The 18327-nt window shown below is 49.2% G+C and overlaps 4 protein-coding genes across 4 annotated transcripts; 2 read left to right on the top strand and 2 right to left on the bottom strand.

Moving 5' to 3' along the window:
- Window positions 1-44: 44 nt before the first annotated feature.
- On the top strand, window positions 45-6758 carry LOC131888204 (cleavage and polyadenylation specificity factor subunit 1-like). The gene is made up of 16 exons (XM_059237000.1): window positions 45-439; window positions 1207-1418; window positions 1483-1817; window positions 1912-2162; window positions 2229-2495; window positions 2566-2741; window positions 2841-3020; window positions 3090-3311; window positions 3383-3649; window positions 3726-4327; window positions 4394-4778; window positions 4850-5082; window positions 5255-5645; window positions 5764-5989; window positions 6072-6209; window positions 6395-6758. The coding sequence occupies exons 1-16, from the start codon at window positions 235-237 to the stop codon at window positions 6601-6603; spliced, it is 4299 nt and encodes a 1432-aa protein (XP_059092983.1). The 5' UTR covers window positions 45-234; the 3' UTR covers window positions 6604-6758.
- Window positions 6759-11765: 5007 nt separating this feature from the next.
- Window positions 11766-12693, top strand: LOC131888209 (uncharacterized). Its single transcript, XM_059237005.1, has one exon. It carries the CDS (start codon window positions 11941-11943, stop codon window positions 12676-12678), a length of 738 nt encoding a protein of 245 aa, XP_059092988.1. The 5' UTR covers window positions 11766-11940; the 3' UTR covers window positions 12679-12693.
- Window positions 12686-13389, bottom strand: LOC131888212 (nanos homolog 1-like). Its single transcript, XM_059237007.1, has one exon. It carries the CDS (start codon window positions 13346-13348, stop codon window positions 12815-12817), a length of 534 nt encoding a protein of 177 aa, XP_059092990.1. The 5' UTR covers window positions 13349-13389; the 3' UTR covers window positions 12686-12814.
- A 136-nt stretch (window positions 13390-13525) lies between these two features.
- LOC131888205 (PH and SEC7 domain-containing protein-like) lies at window positions 13526-18111 on the bottom strand. The gene has a single exon (XM_059237001.1). It carries the CDS (start codon window positions 17736-17738, stop codon window positions 14454-14456), a length of 3285 nt encoding a protein of 1094 aa, XP_059092984.1. The 5' UTR covers window positions 17739-18111; the 3' UTR covers window positions 13526-14453.
- Window positions 18112-18327: the final 216 nt, after the last annotated feature.

Genomic DNA, 18327 nt, shown 5'->3' with positions numbered 1-18327 from the left:
TTCCTGAGATGGACACGCTGAAGTTCATGGTTCATGCTGGATTTGTTGTTGACAAATGCGGCATTGCTCTCATAGAAGAGAAGAGAGTCAAAAAGAGTAGGTAGGCCTCCAGAGGATCAAGGAGGTGGTTCACGTTCACGCATCCAAGCTGTGGGTCCTTCAGCCGTAGTCAACCGTTATCAGGTGAGACGAACCCGCCAGGACCAAGGCTGACTGGTTGGCTACGATTCCAGGATGAACTTGGGTTTGAATGCGTCATCGGGTTCGGGTTCATCATCGAGCCACTTGTTTTCGTTGGTGCGTTGTCCTTTGGCGGCCTCTGGGATTGAGGAATCGATTGCGGCTCGTTTTCTGGATGTGAGTGAGGACCAGCTCGTCACCATCGGGGCCAATGTACTCAAGGTGTTTCGCATTCGGCCCCAGAACCTAACTGACACGGGTAAGGAAGCAAGGAAGAAGCAAGGAAGACAGGGTCTGGTTTGAGTTGAGGCGTCGGTCGAACCAGGCCATCCCCAGTAATAGATAGGCTCATATTACAGACTTGAACTGTACAGCCCGAAGCCACATTTCATTGAGCTCATTACTTTCATAAATAGCAAAAAAATTAGTACAAAATCAAACCAAAAATCAAATCTGGAACCCTTAGCAATCCTTTCAAAATGAAGCTTAGTTGCAAAAAGACAATAAATGAATTTGGAAGTGTGATATATCCATAAGAGCCAGTAAAATCTAATGTCAAGATGTAAATGAAAAAAAAAACATTCGACCATTTAGTGTTCCGGGTAGTTATGAATGATATGACCTAAGATTGCAACGGCTTGGAACCATCCAGAATGGTTTTTAGCAATTGGCCAATAGTTTAAGAAAAGCAGGGGAATATGATATGAAGGTATGCCCAGAGCCAAAAGCAATGTCAACCAATCAATATTTTGATGGGCAACAACAAAGCGTTTTCACCTAATCATAATGCCTCACTTTTGACAACCACAACTATCAAAGGCGAGTGGCTACATACAGATTTTGGAATTATTATTTTTTTTTGCTTTTTAATGTTTTTCTATATTACCTTCACTTTTTATTGTTATTCTGATCACATAAGAATGATAAAAAGGTATGGCCTCATTTGGCCGAGATTTTTTTTTGTTTTTGTAGATATTCTTGACCCTAAGAGGTGATCCTAATGAGTGAATCGTTTTCCCCCGCCAGGCCAATATGACGACCTCAACCCGCCCAAGATGCGTTTGGAGTGTATGGCCACGTGGACCCTGAGCTCGCCCATTCAAAGCATTGGGAAGGTGCGATTCTTGAATGCACGTCGCGACTCTTTGGTCCTCTCCTTCTTGGACGCCAAGATCAGCGTCATCGACTATGACCCAGAAACCCATGATCTCAAGACCGTTTCCCTTCATATCTTTGAAGTGAGTTCCATCCTATTCTCAAAAAAGTCCTTGTCTAATGTCATGTACGCCTCCCATCCTTCAGGATCAAGAGGTCCGCAGTGGCTATGCTAGTAATCAGAGCATTCCGTTCATTCGGGTCGATCCGGACAGCCGTTGTGCGGCCATGCTCATCTACGGCCGCAAGATCGTCATTCTGCCCTTCAAACGCGACCTCCTCGTCTCCACCGAGGATGAATTGCTCACCGGTGAGCCGCACGCCGGCAAATCCGCGGCGCCCGTGCTCTCCTCGTACGCTCTAGACTTGAGCACGGTGTTGCCGGCTCACACCGTCGAAAACGTGATTGACATTCAGTTTCTTCATGGCTACAATCAGCCCACTCTCATGATTCTTTATGAACCACTGAAAACTTGTCCCGGGTAAGGAAAGAAGCTCTTTTTGCCCCTGAAATAGACAGCACTTCATCCATCCTTGAGAATTGATGGTTGTGAATATGTTTTGGTCGCATTTCAGTCGTATCGCCGTGAGAAAGGACACTTGTCGCTTGGATGTCGTGACACTCGATGTGAAAGAGCGCGTGTGCGCCTTCATCTGGTCCAAGGAGAATCTACCTTTTGATTGTCTAAAAGCCATTCCTGTGCCCAAGCCGATTGGCGGGACTTTGGTGTTTTCGGTCAATGCGGTTCACTATCTTAATCAAGGCATTCCCGCCTTTGGCCTCTCCTTGAACTCCATTGGCGACGCCACCTTGGAGAATATTGCCCGTGAGTCGATTTCGAGTTAATCCCCACTTGCCGACTGGAACTGACGTTAGCACTTTCTGGAACTAGGCCAAGAGTTGGTCAGTTTGACGTTGGATTGCGCGCAAGCCGTGTTTATCACCCCCGAGAGAGCCGTGATTTCGCTGAGAGGAGGAGAGATTTATGTCATGTCGCTGATCTTGGATGGCGGCATTCGGAGTGTTCGCGGGTTTCATTTCGATCGCGCGGCTGCTTCTGTACTCACCACATGTCTCACAGTCTTGGAGGACCGCTTTCTGTTCCTTGGATCTCGCTTGGGAAACTCGTTGCTCCTTCAGTTCCGCGAAAAAGAGCTCAGTAATGATAGGTTCTACTTATCCTCGCTCTTATTGCTAAATCGATCGAAGTTGTTGTTCTACGTTTCCAGATTCGATTCCGGAGGCCGTGATTGAGACCATTGAGCCGCCGTTGAAGAAGAAACGTACCGATGGCAATGAGGATTGGATGGCCTCGGATGTAGGCGATATCAAGGATGTCGATCTCGAGGTCTATGGGCGAGAAGACAAAGTCGCGACGAGTCGGGTGAGCTCGTATAGCTTCGAAGTAAGTGCGCGTTATAAGTCAAGTTGAAATAATGTGATTTGGAAATGCCACTAGGACACCTTCAATTACGTTATCCGACCTTATCCGTCTTACGAATAGGTTTGCGACAGTTTACTGAATATCGGGCCTTGCGGGAATGTGAGTATGGGTGATCCAGCGTTTCTCTCCGAAGAGTTCAATTCGGCCAAGATGGCCGATCCCGACGTGGAATTGGTCACAACCTCCGGGCATGGCAAGAATGGAGCACTCTGCGTTCTGCAAAAAACCATTCGACCTCAAGTAAAGCCCCTGCCAGGCATTGTTTTGAACCACTATAATACAAGTTGTGATTGATTGCCTTTGATGTAGGTGGTCACCACGTTCGAATTACCGGGTTGTTTGAACATGTGGACGGTTCACGGAGATACTGATCTCGCCAATGGACACGCCTTCCTGATCCTATCTCGAGCTGACTCGACCATGGTTTTGCAAACAGGGCAAGAAATCAATGAATTGGACAGTTCCGGCTTTTTTACGCAAGGTTCAACGATTTTCACCGGAAATATGGGCAACAATAAATACATTATTCAGGTAGATTTAAAACACTCATGTCAAAGGGATTTAGATACCAACTTGATGTCTTTTTCTTCGTCCTCCCTAAGGTCTCTCAAAATGGAGCGTGGTTGCTCAAAGGATCGAAACGGGTGCAACATTTGCCTTTGGAACTGTCCGGACCCATCGTCAGGGCCAGCTGTGCCGACCCTTATTTAGTCATTATGACATCCGAAGGTCAATTGGTCCTCCTCACTCTGGAGACCAAGGTCGGTTCGCCCAAATTGAGTATACTCAAGGCGAATCTCAAGAGCCGGAGTAAGCTCCTCAACATTTGCGCTTATAAAGACGTGTCCGGACTTTTCACCACGGAAGCAGTAAGTCGATCGAGTATTCTTCCATCCATTGAGGCAAAGGACCGAGATAGATTCTCAACTTGTTTTAAATTCATAGCCTGAGACCGTGGACGAATCTGGAGCGTCAGTCAAAGCGCCGTCTTCAACCTCTGTTAGTACGGCGCCACCAATTCCGGATATCGAGGATGAAGACGCGCTCTTGTACGGAGATGCGGCTCCTACGAATTTGTTCGCGGGTGACTCAAGAACGGCTTCATCTAGCAACCCGGACCCGTTGAGTGGAGGAGGGTCAGCTCCATTCTGGCGGAAGCACATGAAACCGCACAAAGCCTCGTTTTGGGTGTTCTTGTACAGAGAAGATGGCCATCTCGAAATCCTGACCCTGCCGGATTTCTCGGTCAAATACGTAGTACATCAGTTCTATCTGGGCCATGATGTTCTCGTGGATGGAACTACGGCCTCTGAGGAATCAATTGGCTCCTCGAGTCTCAAAGTAGAGGCCTCGCCCGCCATCACGGAGATCCTTATGGTGGGCCTAGGAGCCCAAGGATCCAGGCCTGTTTTGTTGGCTCGCTCTCAGGATCATGAGCTGCTTTGTTATGAGGTGTTTCCCTTTTACGAGAAGACCGACAAAGACCAGATCAAGATTCGTTTCAAGAAGACGAAGCACGGTCTCATTCTCCGAGAACGCCGTGGAAAGTACGATCCTTCCTGAACTTCTATTCATTTTGTTCCCGGGTAATGATTGCTGATTGTATCCACTAGAACTCGGAAAGAGGCCATGGCCGCTCCCAAATCCTCAATGCGGGTATTCCACGACATTGCCGGCTACGAAGGCGTGTTCCTGTGCGGGCCCTATCCCCATTGGCTCATGCTGACCTCAAGAGGCGAGCTGAGAACGCATCCCATGCCCATTGATGGACCCGTCCCGTGCTTTGCCGCCTTTCACAACGTCAATTGTCCGCAGGGTTTCTTGTACTTCAACAAGAAAGGGGAGCTCAGGATTTGCGTTCTTCCCACTCATTTGTCGTATGATGCGCCCTGGCCAGTTCGGAAGGTGCCTTTGAGGCTCACCCCTCACTTCATTACCTATCATTTGGAATCGAAAACATATGCTGTGGTTACATCGTCGTCTGAGCCAACCAAACAGGTACATACAATAATGTCACTTTGTCACCGGTTTGATTCCTCGCCTGATTGCGTTGATTGGTCTTTCCATAGGTGTGGAAGTTCAATGGCGACGATAAAGAGTTGGTGGACGAGACCCGAGATGACCGATATCCATGGCCTAGTAAGGACATGTTCACTTTGCAGTTGTTTTCTCCCGTGTCTTGGGAACCCATTCCCAATACCAAAGAGCTCATGAACGAATGGGAGCGATGCACTTCTCTCAAGCATCTCTGTCTGTCCTCGGAAGGTCTTCACTCCGGACAGCGAGGCTACATCGTTTGCGGGTAAAGCAATAAGATGATTGTGGATGATTTTAATGTTCTTGAAAGTTAGATCGTGGGTTGAGGTTGGGATTTTCAGAAATTTTGATCAAACTTGCGTCGGCGAACGAATGATATGAGAATCTTTGCCATTTCATATAATATTGAGTGAGACGGTTCATTTTCGAATTCGTAGAACGTCATACAGTTACGGAGAAGATGTCACTCCTCGTGGTTATATTCGGATATACGATGTCATCGAAGTCATCCCTGAGCCTGGACAACCCTTGACCAAGAACAAGATCAAAACAGTGTACGATAAAGAGCAGAAGGGTCCTGTGACCTCAATTACAGCTGTGAACGGGTATCTAGTGGCCACTGTGGGACAAAAGATCTACATATTCCAATTCAAGAATAAAGATCTGTTTGGCGTAGCCTTCATCGACTCTCAGATCTACATTCACCAATTGGTCTCCCTCAAAAACTTCATCCTCGTGGGTGATGTCATGAAGTCCGTGGATCTCTTGCAATTCCAGCAGGACTACCGAACTCTGGCTGTGATTTCTCGAGACTCTCATCCTTTGGAGGTGGGTAAATGAGCATGTAGATGAGGCATATCACCAGGAAGTCCCTCTCCCCCCTCCCCCAACACACACACACACACAACCACACACACACATAGCGATCATTTCTGCCCTATTTCAGGTCTATTCCTGCGAATACATTGTCGACAACAATGTGCTGGCCTTCATGGTAACGGATGCGGATAAGAACATGGCGATCTTCATGTACCAACCCGATAATCGGGAGTCACGCGGAGGTCAACAGTTGGTTAGAAAGGCTGATTTCCATTTGGGACAGCATGTGAACACGATATTTCGGATTCGAGCCAAGATCACGGATCCTACGACCAGCGGACGTGTGATCACAGGTAGGAAACGGAAAGGGTCCGAAATGAAGGTTGAGCTCAAAGTACTCGAGACTTTGACACATGTATGGATTTCTGGTTTCAGGCTGGGAGAAACGCCAAGTGACCTGGTTTGCCACGCTGGATGGAGCACTGGGATATCTTCTTCCTTGTGCGGAGAAGACGTTCCGACGACTCCAAATGTTACTCAACGTCCTCAACCATGCCATTCCACACCCTGCAGGTAATCTCCGTCTACACTTTATAAACGTCTTGAAGCAGCATGGAGACGTTCAGGCAAGCTTTGGGTGGCAGCTCCGTTTGTTTGTTTGTTTGTACTAGCGCTTGTCTTGACGTCCGAATGTACAAATGGGCTTAGGATTAGATTTTTCTTGCATGAAATATACGTACTTTTCTGTCTCAATTCAGGTCTGAATCCAAAAGCGTCACGGATTATCCGACAACAACGTAAAGATCTCTTAAATCCGGCCAAGTCCGTAGTGGATGGCGATCTTGTGTTCAAGTTCACGGACATGTCTCACCCCATGAAGCACGATTTTGCCAAGAAGATTGGAACCAGTGCCCTGGATCTCATGGACGACTTGGCCGAGTTGGACCGCATGGCCGCTCATTTTTAAGATATTTTCGACCTTTGTGCTCAGCAGTATTTGAAATAGGCTTATGGCTGTCTCATGATTGGTCGAACCAATTTTTAAGCCCTTGATGTTTTATGAATATGTTTCAAGAGTGCTTTGGAGTGGAGGATGGTGAAAATTAAAAGAAATGACTTCAAGCAGTTCTAGTTTTAGTTATATTTCAATTGTTTGTACGAGATAGAAAAGAACATCAAGGAAATGTGAAGAGTGCTACACAGAGGTCAGGGTAGAATGAGCCAATCCTCGGATCAGGAGGACATTCAATGATGATGACATCTTTTTTAACTACCAATTTTGGAACTGACGTCCAAGTATTGTTCAACTTCAGACACCAATTCGGGAAGAAACCTCCATTCGTTCATGGTTTCCCGCTTGAATACAGAAGTGGCCAAATATTTCAGAGTCACTTCATCTACCGCTCCCTTTGTATTGGATATCTCCACGGTTTGATCCAGATTATCCAAATGGGAGTAGTTGACGGACATCTTGAAAGATATGTTTTTACACAGGAATCCCAGAGTAATCTTGAGACCATGAATTGCAAAGTAGTAGTGCGAACTGGCCAAATCCTCGAGAGTTAGTACAAAGCGTGCTCCATGCCGTATGACTTCTCCAATGCTGGCCAAAGCCTCGTTCAAATGAAGGGTGCTTGGACACAACTTGAGCAACTTGCTGGCAGGTAATTGCCTCAGGACGAGCCGATGGACCAATTTGATTGCCGGGTCTCCGTTTGAGCACATTTGTGTCAGGGTCGGAGTTTGGAACTCAATGGAACTGATGGTCCAATGCTTGATTGAGACTGAACTGTCCCAGCTGTCGTCCACTGGGAGTGAATAGCCCAAGGAGATGTTTAAAACCAGGGTGTTGTGAAGGAAGGACAGAGTGGATCGCCAATCAGTCATATTGACCAACTCCCAACGACCATGATCTAATGGAGTGTTCCTGGACGCATTGTTGCTTTGAACTCGAGCCAGCCATGCAAAGATGGAGATCTTCTCGCGTTTGGGTTTGACAAGAGGAGTTGTCTTTTTGACTGGAGGCTCAGGTACTAGTGTATCTTGTCGAACAGAAGTATTTTGAGAGGACATGGAACATTCAGCGATCGGAGAGTAGTTTTGCAAACTTTCACGATCACCACCAGGAACATCACTGGGTTTGCTAGCTTGCTTGTCGGTTGGATCCAGCTCTTCGTCTTTGGAGTGTGTTGATCGCCAAGAAAAACTGATGCCATTTTGAAGCCTCACTGAATCTTCCTGGAGAAGCCCTGATTCTTGCACCAACATTTTCTCCAAGGCCGTTGTCACATTTTGAGAAGTGGGCGGTATTTTGGGTGCTGCGTTTTCTTCTCGGTGGGTTTCATCTAATGAATCCTGGATCCCTTCAGCAATGGATCTTGATTTGCGGCCTGAAGAGAGAATTTCCTCGTCAATTGCTTGTCTCTGTTCAGAATGATCGCTTGTTTCAGTTCCCATCGTGAATCGACGAACGTGATTTTCTTCATCCATGGTATTGTCAGTGTACCGTTTTATATTCTCGGTGATCTCCATGGTGATTTCAATCTTCTCATTGCGATCCATACATATTGTAGTCAAAACAGGTGTGTCAGGAGCGTTTAATTTGTTGTTGCTTCCATAAGAAATATCTACGTTTTGAAACGAATTAGACTTGTTTGAGGGAGTTTCAACATCATTAAGGGTATCACCATGATTATGTAAAGACCCAAGAGCCTTCGTGAATTCCGTCCCATTCTTGGTTTGATAAAGGGTTTCCGTTGGAGGTTCACAACTAGATTTTGAACCAAACGTCCAAGTCAATTCCATACTTTTGTCCACTTCCTTTGAAGACCCTATTTTGATATGATCAATAGATTCACTTCCTCCTAACAAGTTGTCAGTTGGGTTCATAATATCTACAGCTTTGTTTTTCTCTGTAATCTCAATTTGATCAGTTGAGGTTAGCAGAGATCTGATCTTGACATCGTTAGCCAATTCTGTGCATTTTGAATCCCTGATGTTGATTGTAACGGGAGCACTAGAAGCCGTGGTCGGTTCATTGCTGTCATTCAAATCCCTAGAGACAGTGGCGATTATTACTGGCGGGGGAGCTTTGATAGTTGGATGGAGTTTCAAGTCTTCGTTTCGATCAAGGACATTGTTGGTGGTGGTAGAAATGGGCGCTCCAATAGCGTCAGAAGGTTCCACTATGTCTTCTTGATTTGAGCCCTCCGTGGAATTGATGCAAAATGAAGATTGCGAAATATGGTCAAGATTAACGGCCTTGGTGAGTTCCATGCTTTCATTCCGATCAATGTGACCTGCAAGTTTGGACTGAAGGCCAGGATTGACGGCTTTGGTAAGTTCCATACTCTCATTGGGATTGGTGAATGTTGCAGACTTCAATTGCAAGCCAGGATTGACCGCCTTGGTAAGGTCCATACTTTCATTGGGATCATCGAATATTGGAGATTTCGATTGAAGGCCTGGATTGACGGCCTTGGTGAGTTCCATGCTTTCATTCCGATCAATGTGACCTGCAAGTTTGGACTGAAGGCCAGGATTGACCGCCTTGGTGAATTCCATGCTTTCATTCCGATCAATGAGACCTGCTAGTTTGGACTGAAGGCCAGGATTGACGGCCTTGGTGAGTTCCATGCTTTCATTCCGATCAATGTGACCTGCAAGTTTGGACTGAAGGCCAGGATTGACCGCCTTGGTGAATTCCATGCTTTCATTCCGATCAATGTGACTGGTAAGTTTGGACTGAAGGCCAGGATGGACGGCCTTAGTGAGTTCCATGCTCTCATTTGGATCAATGCTACTTGCCAATTTGGACTGAAGGCCAGGATTGACGGCCTTGGTAAGTTCCATACTTTCATTGGGATCATCGAATATTGGAGATTTCGATTGAAGGCCTGGATTGACCGCCTTGGTGAGTTCCATGCTCTCATTTGGATCAATGCTACTTGCCAATTTGGACTGAAGGCCAGGATTGACGGCCTTGGTAAGTTCCATACTTTCATTGGGATCATCGAATATTGGAGATTTCGATTGAAGGCCTGGATTGACCGCCTTGGTGAGTTCCATGCTCTCATTTGGATCAATGCTACTTGCCAATTTGGACTGAAGGCCAGGATTGACGGCCTTGGTAAGTTCCATACTTTCATTGGGATCATCGAATATTGGAGATTTCGATTGAAGGCCTGGATTGACCGCCTTGGTGAGTTCCATGCTCTCATTTGGATCAATGCTGCTTGCCAATTTGGATTTCAGTTCGGGATTGACGGCCTTGGTAAGTTCCATACTCTCATTGGGATCAAGGCTGCTTGCCAATTTGGATTTCAGTTCGGGATGGACGGCCTTGGTAAGTTCCATACTCTCATTGGGATCAAGGCTGCTTGCCAATTTGGATTGAAGGACAGGATGGACCTCTTTGGTGAGTTCCATGCTTCCATTGATATCATTATTACTTGCCAATTGGGACTGACGGCCAGTATTGACGGATTTGGTCATCCTCTCCTGGCCTTCATCTGCATACCCTTGTTGAATGGGTCCGCTTGATGTTAAACCCACATCTTTGGCCAGCTCCTCACTCATAAGAGCTTCAAAGGATTTCGCATGAGTGGTCAATGCACCGTCGGCCGAATCTTGAGCCAAGGGTTGAGTCCGATCCATAGCCGGTGTGGTTTTTGAACGGCGAAAGCCACGGCAGGGGCTAGCATTGGAGCTAGGAGCAGCATTGAGCTCTTGGAGGTAATGAAGGGCTGAAGACACGTCAGTACGGACGGGGGGCGGGCGATCCTCTAATTTGAGCTGATAAGCACGCGACAAGCTCTTGGTCATCTCCACCCCTTGAGTGAGGTCATCCTCCTCAGGCCAGTTGGGCTCACCGATCGTCATATCCAGTCCCTGGAGAAATCCATTGGTATAACGCGAGCTAGACAAGGCCGAAAGACTACTCTCGTCGCCTGGGGCCAAGGTCATCTCCATCGTCTGAGACGCGATTGAAGGTCCACCCGCACCCGGACTAGGCGTCATCGTTCGCGTGATCTCCATAGCCGAGGTGGCATTGACGGTCATATCTAACCGAGCGTGGGAAGGAGGGCTCGGAAAGACCGACCGATCCAGATCGACACTGACATCCTCAGCTTGTGACGACCCGTTAGGGTCCACCTCCCTTGTACTAACCCGGGGGTCTGGCCGGGGCTTTTTATGGGGTTGAACTCCGGATTGAGCGTCCTCTTCAGCCTGAGAGGTGCTGGTGGCGTGACTGTGGTCTTCTTCGTAGGTGTTATTCCACACGGTGAGAGTGTGCGAACCCGTTTCGAACTCTTTGACCATTTTGCACGACGAGAACGAGACTCGCTTCGAGGATTGGCGCCGATGAAAGGTGGCCGTGGTGGTGGCCGTGGTGGGCGTGGGCGTGTCAACATTGGGCAGGAGGCCTTGGGGTGAATTGGGGTTGAGGTCTTGCAAGACCGGGCGCTCGTTTCCGCCATTGACGGTGGGCGCCCACCGACCGCTATTAGACGGGATTTGGGTGGGCATTTTCAAGATCGAGGAGCGGCGTTTCTTCTTGATGGGCGGGACCGAGAGTCCACCCGGTCCACTCGTCAGATCCAGGTCCATTCTGCCGCACACCGACGTTCGGATGGAGGGATGGGGGGTTTTGATGGGAAACCGGGTATGTGGGGCCGGGGGTTCAGTCCGGTTCAGTCACTTCAGTTCAGTTGGAGTCCCTCTGGGGTTTGAAAAATTTGAAAGTGCAAACAGCGTGACCACATTCAAAAGCTTAAAAAAGGGCCACAGCCATCCAGACAGGCAATGATTTGTCAACGTTGTTTTCAACTTTGAACGGTGGAGAAGAGGGTTCAATTGGTTCAATCACTCGCAGTCGACGAGGATCTTGAATGTAAGTTTTTTTTGAATTCATGGTTTATTGCCTTATTTCCATGGCTCTGAACTCATGAAAAAGAGCCTCGAGCGATGTTAAAATCTAGTCAAGTAGTTTTATGGTTTCATTTCTTTTTTTAAGCATCTATCCAGGACTTGGAAGTACTGGCCTTAAAAGAAAACTCGCTTCTAGTTCTAAACAATTTATGCCAAATCACCCTGAGCTTCAAGTCGGTGCCATACTAGCGCCCTCTACACACAACTTGTCAAGATGAAATGTCAACAACTAACTCCGATTCCATTTCATTTGTCAGAGACTGGACCTGCCATTTCTCTCTCTCTCTGTCTGTGTCAAGTTTCGATGCCACTCCTTCATTGAGCCCGCCCGTCCGTCTTGACTTCCTCGCTTTCGCGCTTTGAACCCGCCCGGATGAGCGCCTCACCGCCTGCCACCCGCACCCGTGCTAGTGGCCGCATCAAAAAGCAGCGTCAAATGCCGGATGTCCGTCCAAGCCAACGGAACGAGGTCGTGAGCGCCTATTGGACGGACCAGGACAAGCAAAAGCTCTTGTTCGGCCTCAAACGCTTTGGCTCCAACCACCCCCGACTCATTCAAGCCCACCATCTACCCCACAAATCCCTCCTCACCGTGCAGACCTACATCCGCAATCTGAAACGCCTCCAGAACTTCTCGCCCTGTCCCCGGGTCAATGGGCGGGACATCTACCAACGACCCCGTGACGCCCCCATCGAAAATTGGATCGAACTCATCGAGACACGCCTATTTCACACCAACGTGCTGGGACCCGCCCGTTTGCCCTGTGATATGATGGAGCTCATCTGCCGTTACGAAAAGCATCCGCCTATGGCCACGCCCGAGGCCGTAGATTATGGGGCCATTTACGGGGCCATGGCCGATTTGATGCGCGGTGAAGTCCCGCGGGATTTGAATGCCGCCACTAGTCACAAAATGTCCGGGTTAATGAGTCGGTTGCTCGTATATGTGCGGGCCCACAGCCAGCCCTTGGCCGCGGTCAAGACCGCCGTGGCGAAGTACAGCATCCCCCGGGATTTCGAGCAAATCGATGTTCCATTGGATCCCGCGGGCAATTTCAACGATTTCGATTTCCCTTTGGAGCTGTTCTGTCCCCCTGATAAATGCGAGTAAAACGCCCTTCTTTCATTTCGTTCGGATTGTTATTAGTAATCATATTCATCCGATTGATATTGGGTCACATACATAATCAACAAGGTCATGAAAGAACAACTTGGAGCCTAGGTCAAGTTTGGGAACATTTCGTTTCTTAGCGCCGTCCACTGGCTTGACGGACAGTTTGATTCAAAAGAGCGGGCAGACTCCGGCGCATTTTCGATTCAGACTTCAATTGCGGACAGTAGTTGTGCGTATGCGCATCATCGCCCGTGGCACCGCAAATCCCGCAGACGTAACTGCGTAAAACGGGACATATCAATTGCTTGGTTCGAGGACATCGCAGAGCATGGCTAGAAAACGTGGCCGTGGCTTCTCCGTTATTGCGGCAGAACTTGCATTCGCGTTTGAGACTCACTTCATGAGGACGAATAGGCGTGGCAGGGGGAAGGCGTTGGGTCCATAGAGCACAGTTTGGACTATAAAGTGAAGGGAGGGGCAAGAGACCAGGACTAGGAAGGGGCTGCCAGCCGGTGGACAAGTTAGATTCCCTTCCGGAAACTAGAGGTCGGTTCTGATAGGTCAAGCCCGCATTGTTGGGCACGGGGCCGCCCTTGGCCGATTGCACTGGTGAAGAGTCCATTGCGATTTGATAACGGCACACTTCAAGTCCTTGGATTGAGCTCATAGACTTCAGTGTAATACTGACGTATGAAGTGATTGAAAGAGGTCACATTTTGAGCAAATTATGACCTCATTAGAATTCAAGCCACGAGCACAAATTCAACTTCAATCCGATACGCCTGGACGAATTTTACCAAAAATAAGCTAATTTTCGCCTGAAATAAATTGAGCGACTCGAATCTGAAACTAAATAGTGAATGTATTTTTCATCATGGTTCCAGATGTATCGATTCAAACTGAAATGGTTTAGCACGGGATTGATGGATAGAGTTTGATAATATTGGGAATTCTCGTAGAGTGATTCAACTACTTCTATTAGAAAACGGATTCTTTGGAGGAGAGGATTTCTTTTTCGGCTAAATATTCTTGCTTGTCTTTAAAAGAGTTCTCATGTCGTTGTATTGAATGCAACCAAACGGCAAGCAGGAACTTTTTTCGGTTTCACCAATATCAAAACGAGAGTTGAGAGTGAGAATGCGAAACCAAATCAAGTCGGGTTCCAAAGGCGGCGTGTGGAAAAAGTGGGTATGGAATGAAGATGATCATAATGCCACTACAAGGTAAACATACCAAACAATTAAAAAACAAGACCAGTTGCGTCTTACAGCCCGGCAAGGATGTCTTTTTCCAAATGATAGATTAAAAGCCAGACAGAGCACGATTTGTATGTAGAAATTTGAAGGGTTCAAGCGCATTTGATCCAAAATTAAGTACAACCACGCACGGAAACGACCGGATCGGGTGGACTTCCGAACGATTCAAAACAAGTATGATTGAATAGTAATAGTAATAATGATGAGCTGATAATGCTTGGTACGCGACAAGTACAACGGCCTTGAAAATATCACAACGTTGCGGTAGCATATAAATACGATTTTGTTCGCGATGGATTCGGTTTCACTGTCTTTTCTTAAATAGGATCTGGTTACTTACTCCACGATTTTGAATGTTACAGCAACACCCACACCGTGCGTTTGTGTCCACATCTCTTAACAGTCATTGGCGACTGATCAATGGTGCAAACAAAAGGCGTTCTCGTGGTTTTTCCGTCACACAACATCTGGTCCCCTGAGACAAAAGTGTCTCTTCCTATCTTTTATGGTTTCCGTCTATCGACCATGCTTCGTCTTCAGTGTAAGGATGTAGGTATCGTAACGGTTGATCTCGAACTTGAGATACTCGCTCTTCTCCTTGTGCGCATACACAACAGACTGCTTACTTGATTTGCCCGGGGGATTCTGCAAGTGTTGCTCCAACTCCTCCTTCAATTGCATGAGTTGCCTTTCGTGGGACTCGAGCTGCTTCTTGGGCGTCAATTTGGTCTTCGAGCTGGGGAGCAAAGGTCGCTGGAAGCGATCCCCACTGGAGCACGGGGCTGGAAGTTGCGGGGCCGAGAAGCTGGCCACCACGTAGTTGATGACCTCGATCCACGTGAGCAGCTCTTTCTCGTCCGAGGTTTTAAACAAATACTGGGCTTGGTCGGCGGTGTAGAGACGGAACACGAACTGCTTCTTGGTGTAGTCAGTGGCACACTCGGCCAATCCGTGATGGACTCGGATGGCCGAGTTCAGGTCCTCAAAGGAGGCCGCATTCCGCACGGCTTTCTCGTCTTTGAAGCAGTAGAGCACCATATCCTGCAGGTTGAGGAAGAACATACGCCACGAGCGCTTCCCAAGTTTGGTCTTCTTCCCGTGGGCATCGAAGCACGACTTGCGCATCACGAACCCGGTCTTGTAGTTGGTGGCAGTATTGGGCGCGGGCAGACTCAGGAACGGATTGTACCCACCCACGCCACTTCCGATGCTCACTTCCTTGGCTTCGTGGCTCGTGTCGGGATGGGTATGGACCATGTCACCGGGCACCCCGGCCAACTTTTGTCCGCTCATCGCTCCACCCTTGGCCTGATCGCCACCATGAACCGCGGGAAACGAGATCAGTTCCTCGGTTAACGTCCAAGGAATGGGCGAGGTCTTGATCGAGTTGTAGATGCTCCGGAGAAGCTCTCGAGGAAAATTCTTCCCCTCGTTCAACTCAGACAAGTTGGCCACGAACTCTGAGCAGGTCATCTTTCGCTGCAAATTGTCGCCGTGTAGATCCGTGTTGAGGAGCATAATCGCGCACGTGAGAGTATGGACGGCGTCCTGGGACTTGAATTGGGTTCCCAGAACCTCGGTATTGCATTCGAGGAAGCGTTTGGAGAAGTGAAAAAGCACGCGCTCTCGCTCTTGGGTCTCTCCCCCAAGGCAAAAGTGGGTTAAGAACTGACGCAAGGCCGAATCTAGGGATTTTTGCGCAAAGTCAAAGTACCGGAGATATTCTTCGGCCACCACGTGGTTGTAGTCCGTGTTCTTGCTCAAGTGGCGCGACACATCGGTCTTCTTGAACCCGTCCAAGTAGAACAAACGCTTGGCCAATCTGGCTGCACTCGAGGTGTCAATCACTTTCTGAGGCGGGTGATAACTATGGAGACTATCCAGATCCGAATCCTCCTCCGAACTGTTGGTCAGAATGCTCTGACTCATCTGGACAGTCGGAGGGTGGACCGGGGAATCACTAGCAGTTGATGGCGGGGGTGAGTGCTCACCCGAGCCCTGGGTTCGATTGGAAAGACTGGGACTGCTGGGTCGATTAGGAGCTTCGTGACCAGGTTCGGCGGAGTGGCTCGCTTGAGTCCTCGACCGCTCAGGTGTGATTGTGCCATTGGTTGAACAGTCCGGACTGGCTATGGAATCTTGGCCATTGCTGGGCTGGTGATCCCCAATGGATATGATGACGGTGTGGCCTTTGCTCATGATAGATTCTTCGAGGGACTCTTGCCGGTCAAACGAGGCTAAAGGACAACCCCCAGATGACGTTTGGCCGTTTTTCTGATGGAATGAGTCGATCATGGACCATTCGGGCGTGTCCGGCGAGCTCGAAGATTTGGGTGACATCTTGTTGGCCAACACCGATTCCGGATCATAATGCTCCGAACCCGAAGCGAGGCTATTCGTGTCAACGCTGGGACTCGAAGGTTGGGAATGGGCCTCTTGCGAGGTGGGATGAGTGGAGTGCGTCATCCAAGCACTTTCATCGAGAGCCTCGATTCCACTCGTATCTAGAAGTGGATTAACAGAGCCGAACGGCTCGTCCGGAGGACTGCACTGCACGCTATCATAATTCAGCTGGTCCTCGGATTTGGACGAGCGAACCAGAGCTCGACGAGCCGAGGGCTGGGCCCGTTTCTTTACAATATCACTGCGGTCATCATGTCCGTCTCCATAGCCATTCTCGGGCACGTCTTCCAACTCGGAAATACGCTGACGTTCGAGTTCCTCTTGGTCCAACTGCGATAAGGTCTTCATATGCGACTCGGAAACGGACTTCTGGTACTTGGATTTGAACTCTGAATTGGCTGGCGTCTTGGCCAGATTGATCATCCGATCGCCCGTCATCATGAACGCCTCGAACTTCTTCCGTTTGGCCACTTCGCCATTTTGATGATTGGGTAGTAAATTGGAGGTGGAGGCTCGCCGTGAGTTTTCCTCCCCTAAACCGCGTTCTTGAACCATTCGCTCGGGTGAGAAACTGAAGCCCACCGTGGGCAGGGCGGTCTTGGGTGGACTACTCCTCTTTCCACCCCCATTGGCCGTCCGCGGCAATGGGATGCGACTGCCGAGGTCCAATTGCAAGCCGTCTTTCGTGGGACTCGTCCGGACCTCGCTAGCCCGGACAGGCGGATTGAGTTTGCGAGCCGGGCTATTTCGATTCGAATCCAGACTGACGGACGACGAGCGAGATTTGGCCCCCCCCACTATGTAATCACTGGCCACAGGAATACGGCTCGGGCTGAAGGCGGCAGATTGGCTACCCGAACCCGTGGACGTAAGTGACCCTTTGCGAGATGAAGGGGCGGGGGGTAATTCTTCATCTTCCAGTGCCATCCGACGCCCCCCTCCTTGGGTGTGCTCGACCGACTCCGTGGCATCATGTCGGATGGCCGAGGACGAAGGGGGACTCAGTCGACGGACGAAGGTGGCGCTGGGTTCCTTCCGCCAAGAATTGACGCCACACGTCGAAGACGACGACGACGAAGAAGAAGAGGTGGACGAGGGCGAAACGGCCGGATCGGAACCCGACACAGCCGTGACAGCTCGACCTCCCGGATGCATCTCCACATTGGAGCGCCCCAATCGTTGAACCGATTCGTGGCTACCCGCGCCAGGAATAGGCGGAGCCTTGCGATGGGGCGAGAGCGTGCTCGGCGTGGGTAGAGGGATACGCGAGATGGCCGAGACGGCCGCCGAATGGGCTGCAGACTCATCGGGGGTGGTGGGTGGGGCGTTGACACGCCGGGTCTTGGGTAAGGGGATCTTGGATGACACGGGAGAAGGCATAGTTGCCTCATTCACCATGGACTCGCACTCGCTCAATGAAACCGAGAGGCTGATTTAGATATGAGGCCGTACAGGGAAGAGCCCAGCTGACCCCAAGAGGCCATCAAACCCATGGGTTCCGGGCACAAACGAGCAGAGGTGTGGCGAGAGTTGAGCCTGGACTGAAGGACTGAGTCACTCGGGGAATGAACGGGATTCGGGAAAGTCGGCTGGAAAAGGGGCCTGGCCAGGAATGCAACTGGGAGAGAACAATCCCAGATTGGCAATCCAACAAACCAACAGGGGCAGGAGCGCAGGAGAGACTGTTGAGTCTGGAGTGTTGACTGTTGACGGGGGAGCGGATTTCTCTGCCAAACTAGCACGCATGCACGGCCGGCCGGGAGTGCCCCTTGACTTCCGAGCCAAAATAATAACACAGCTGAAAAAGACAACCCAAACCAGGCACCTGAAAGGGAGAAACACAGACCATATAATATGATCTGTGGGGAGAAATGGTCCGTCGTCCGTGACGCCAGAGGTCACTTGCACCTAGCTTGGTGGCAAGAGCCGTAATTTTTAGGGCTAATACGACCGCTTTTTTGACCTTAGGCATGTCGTTGCAATAAGA

Source organism: Tigriopus californicus, chromosome 10, assembly GCF_007210705.1.
Source record: "Tigriopus californicus strain San Diego chromosome 10, Tcal_SD_v2.1, whole genome shotgun sequence".
NCBI lineage: Eukaryota > Metazoa > Arthropoda > Copepoda > Harpacticoida > Harpacticidae > Tigriopus > Tigriopus californicus.
This window is presented reverse-complemented; position numbering and strand designations above follow the sequence as displayed.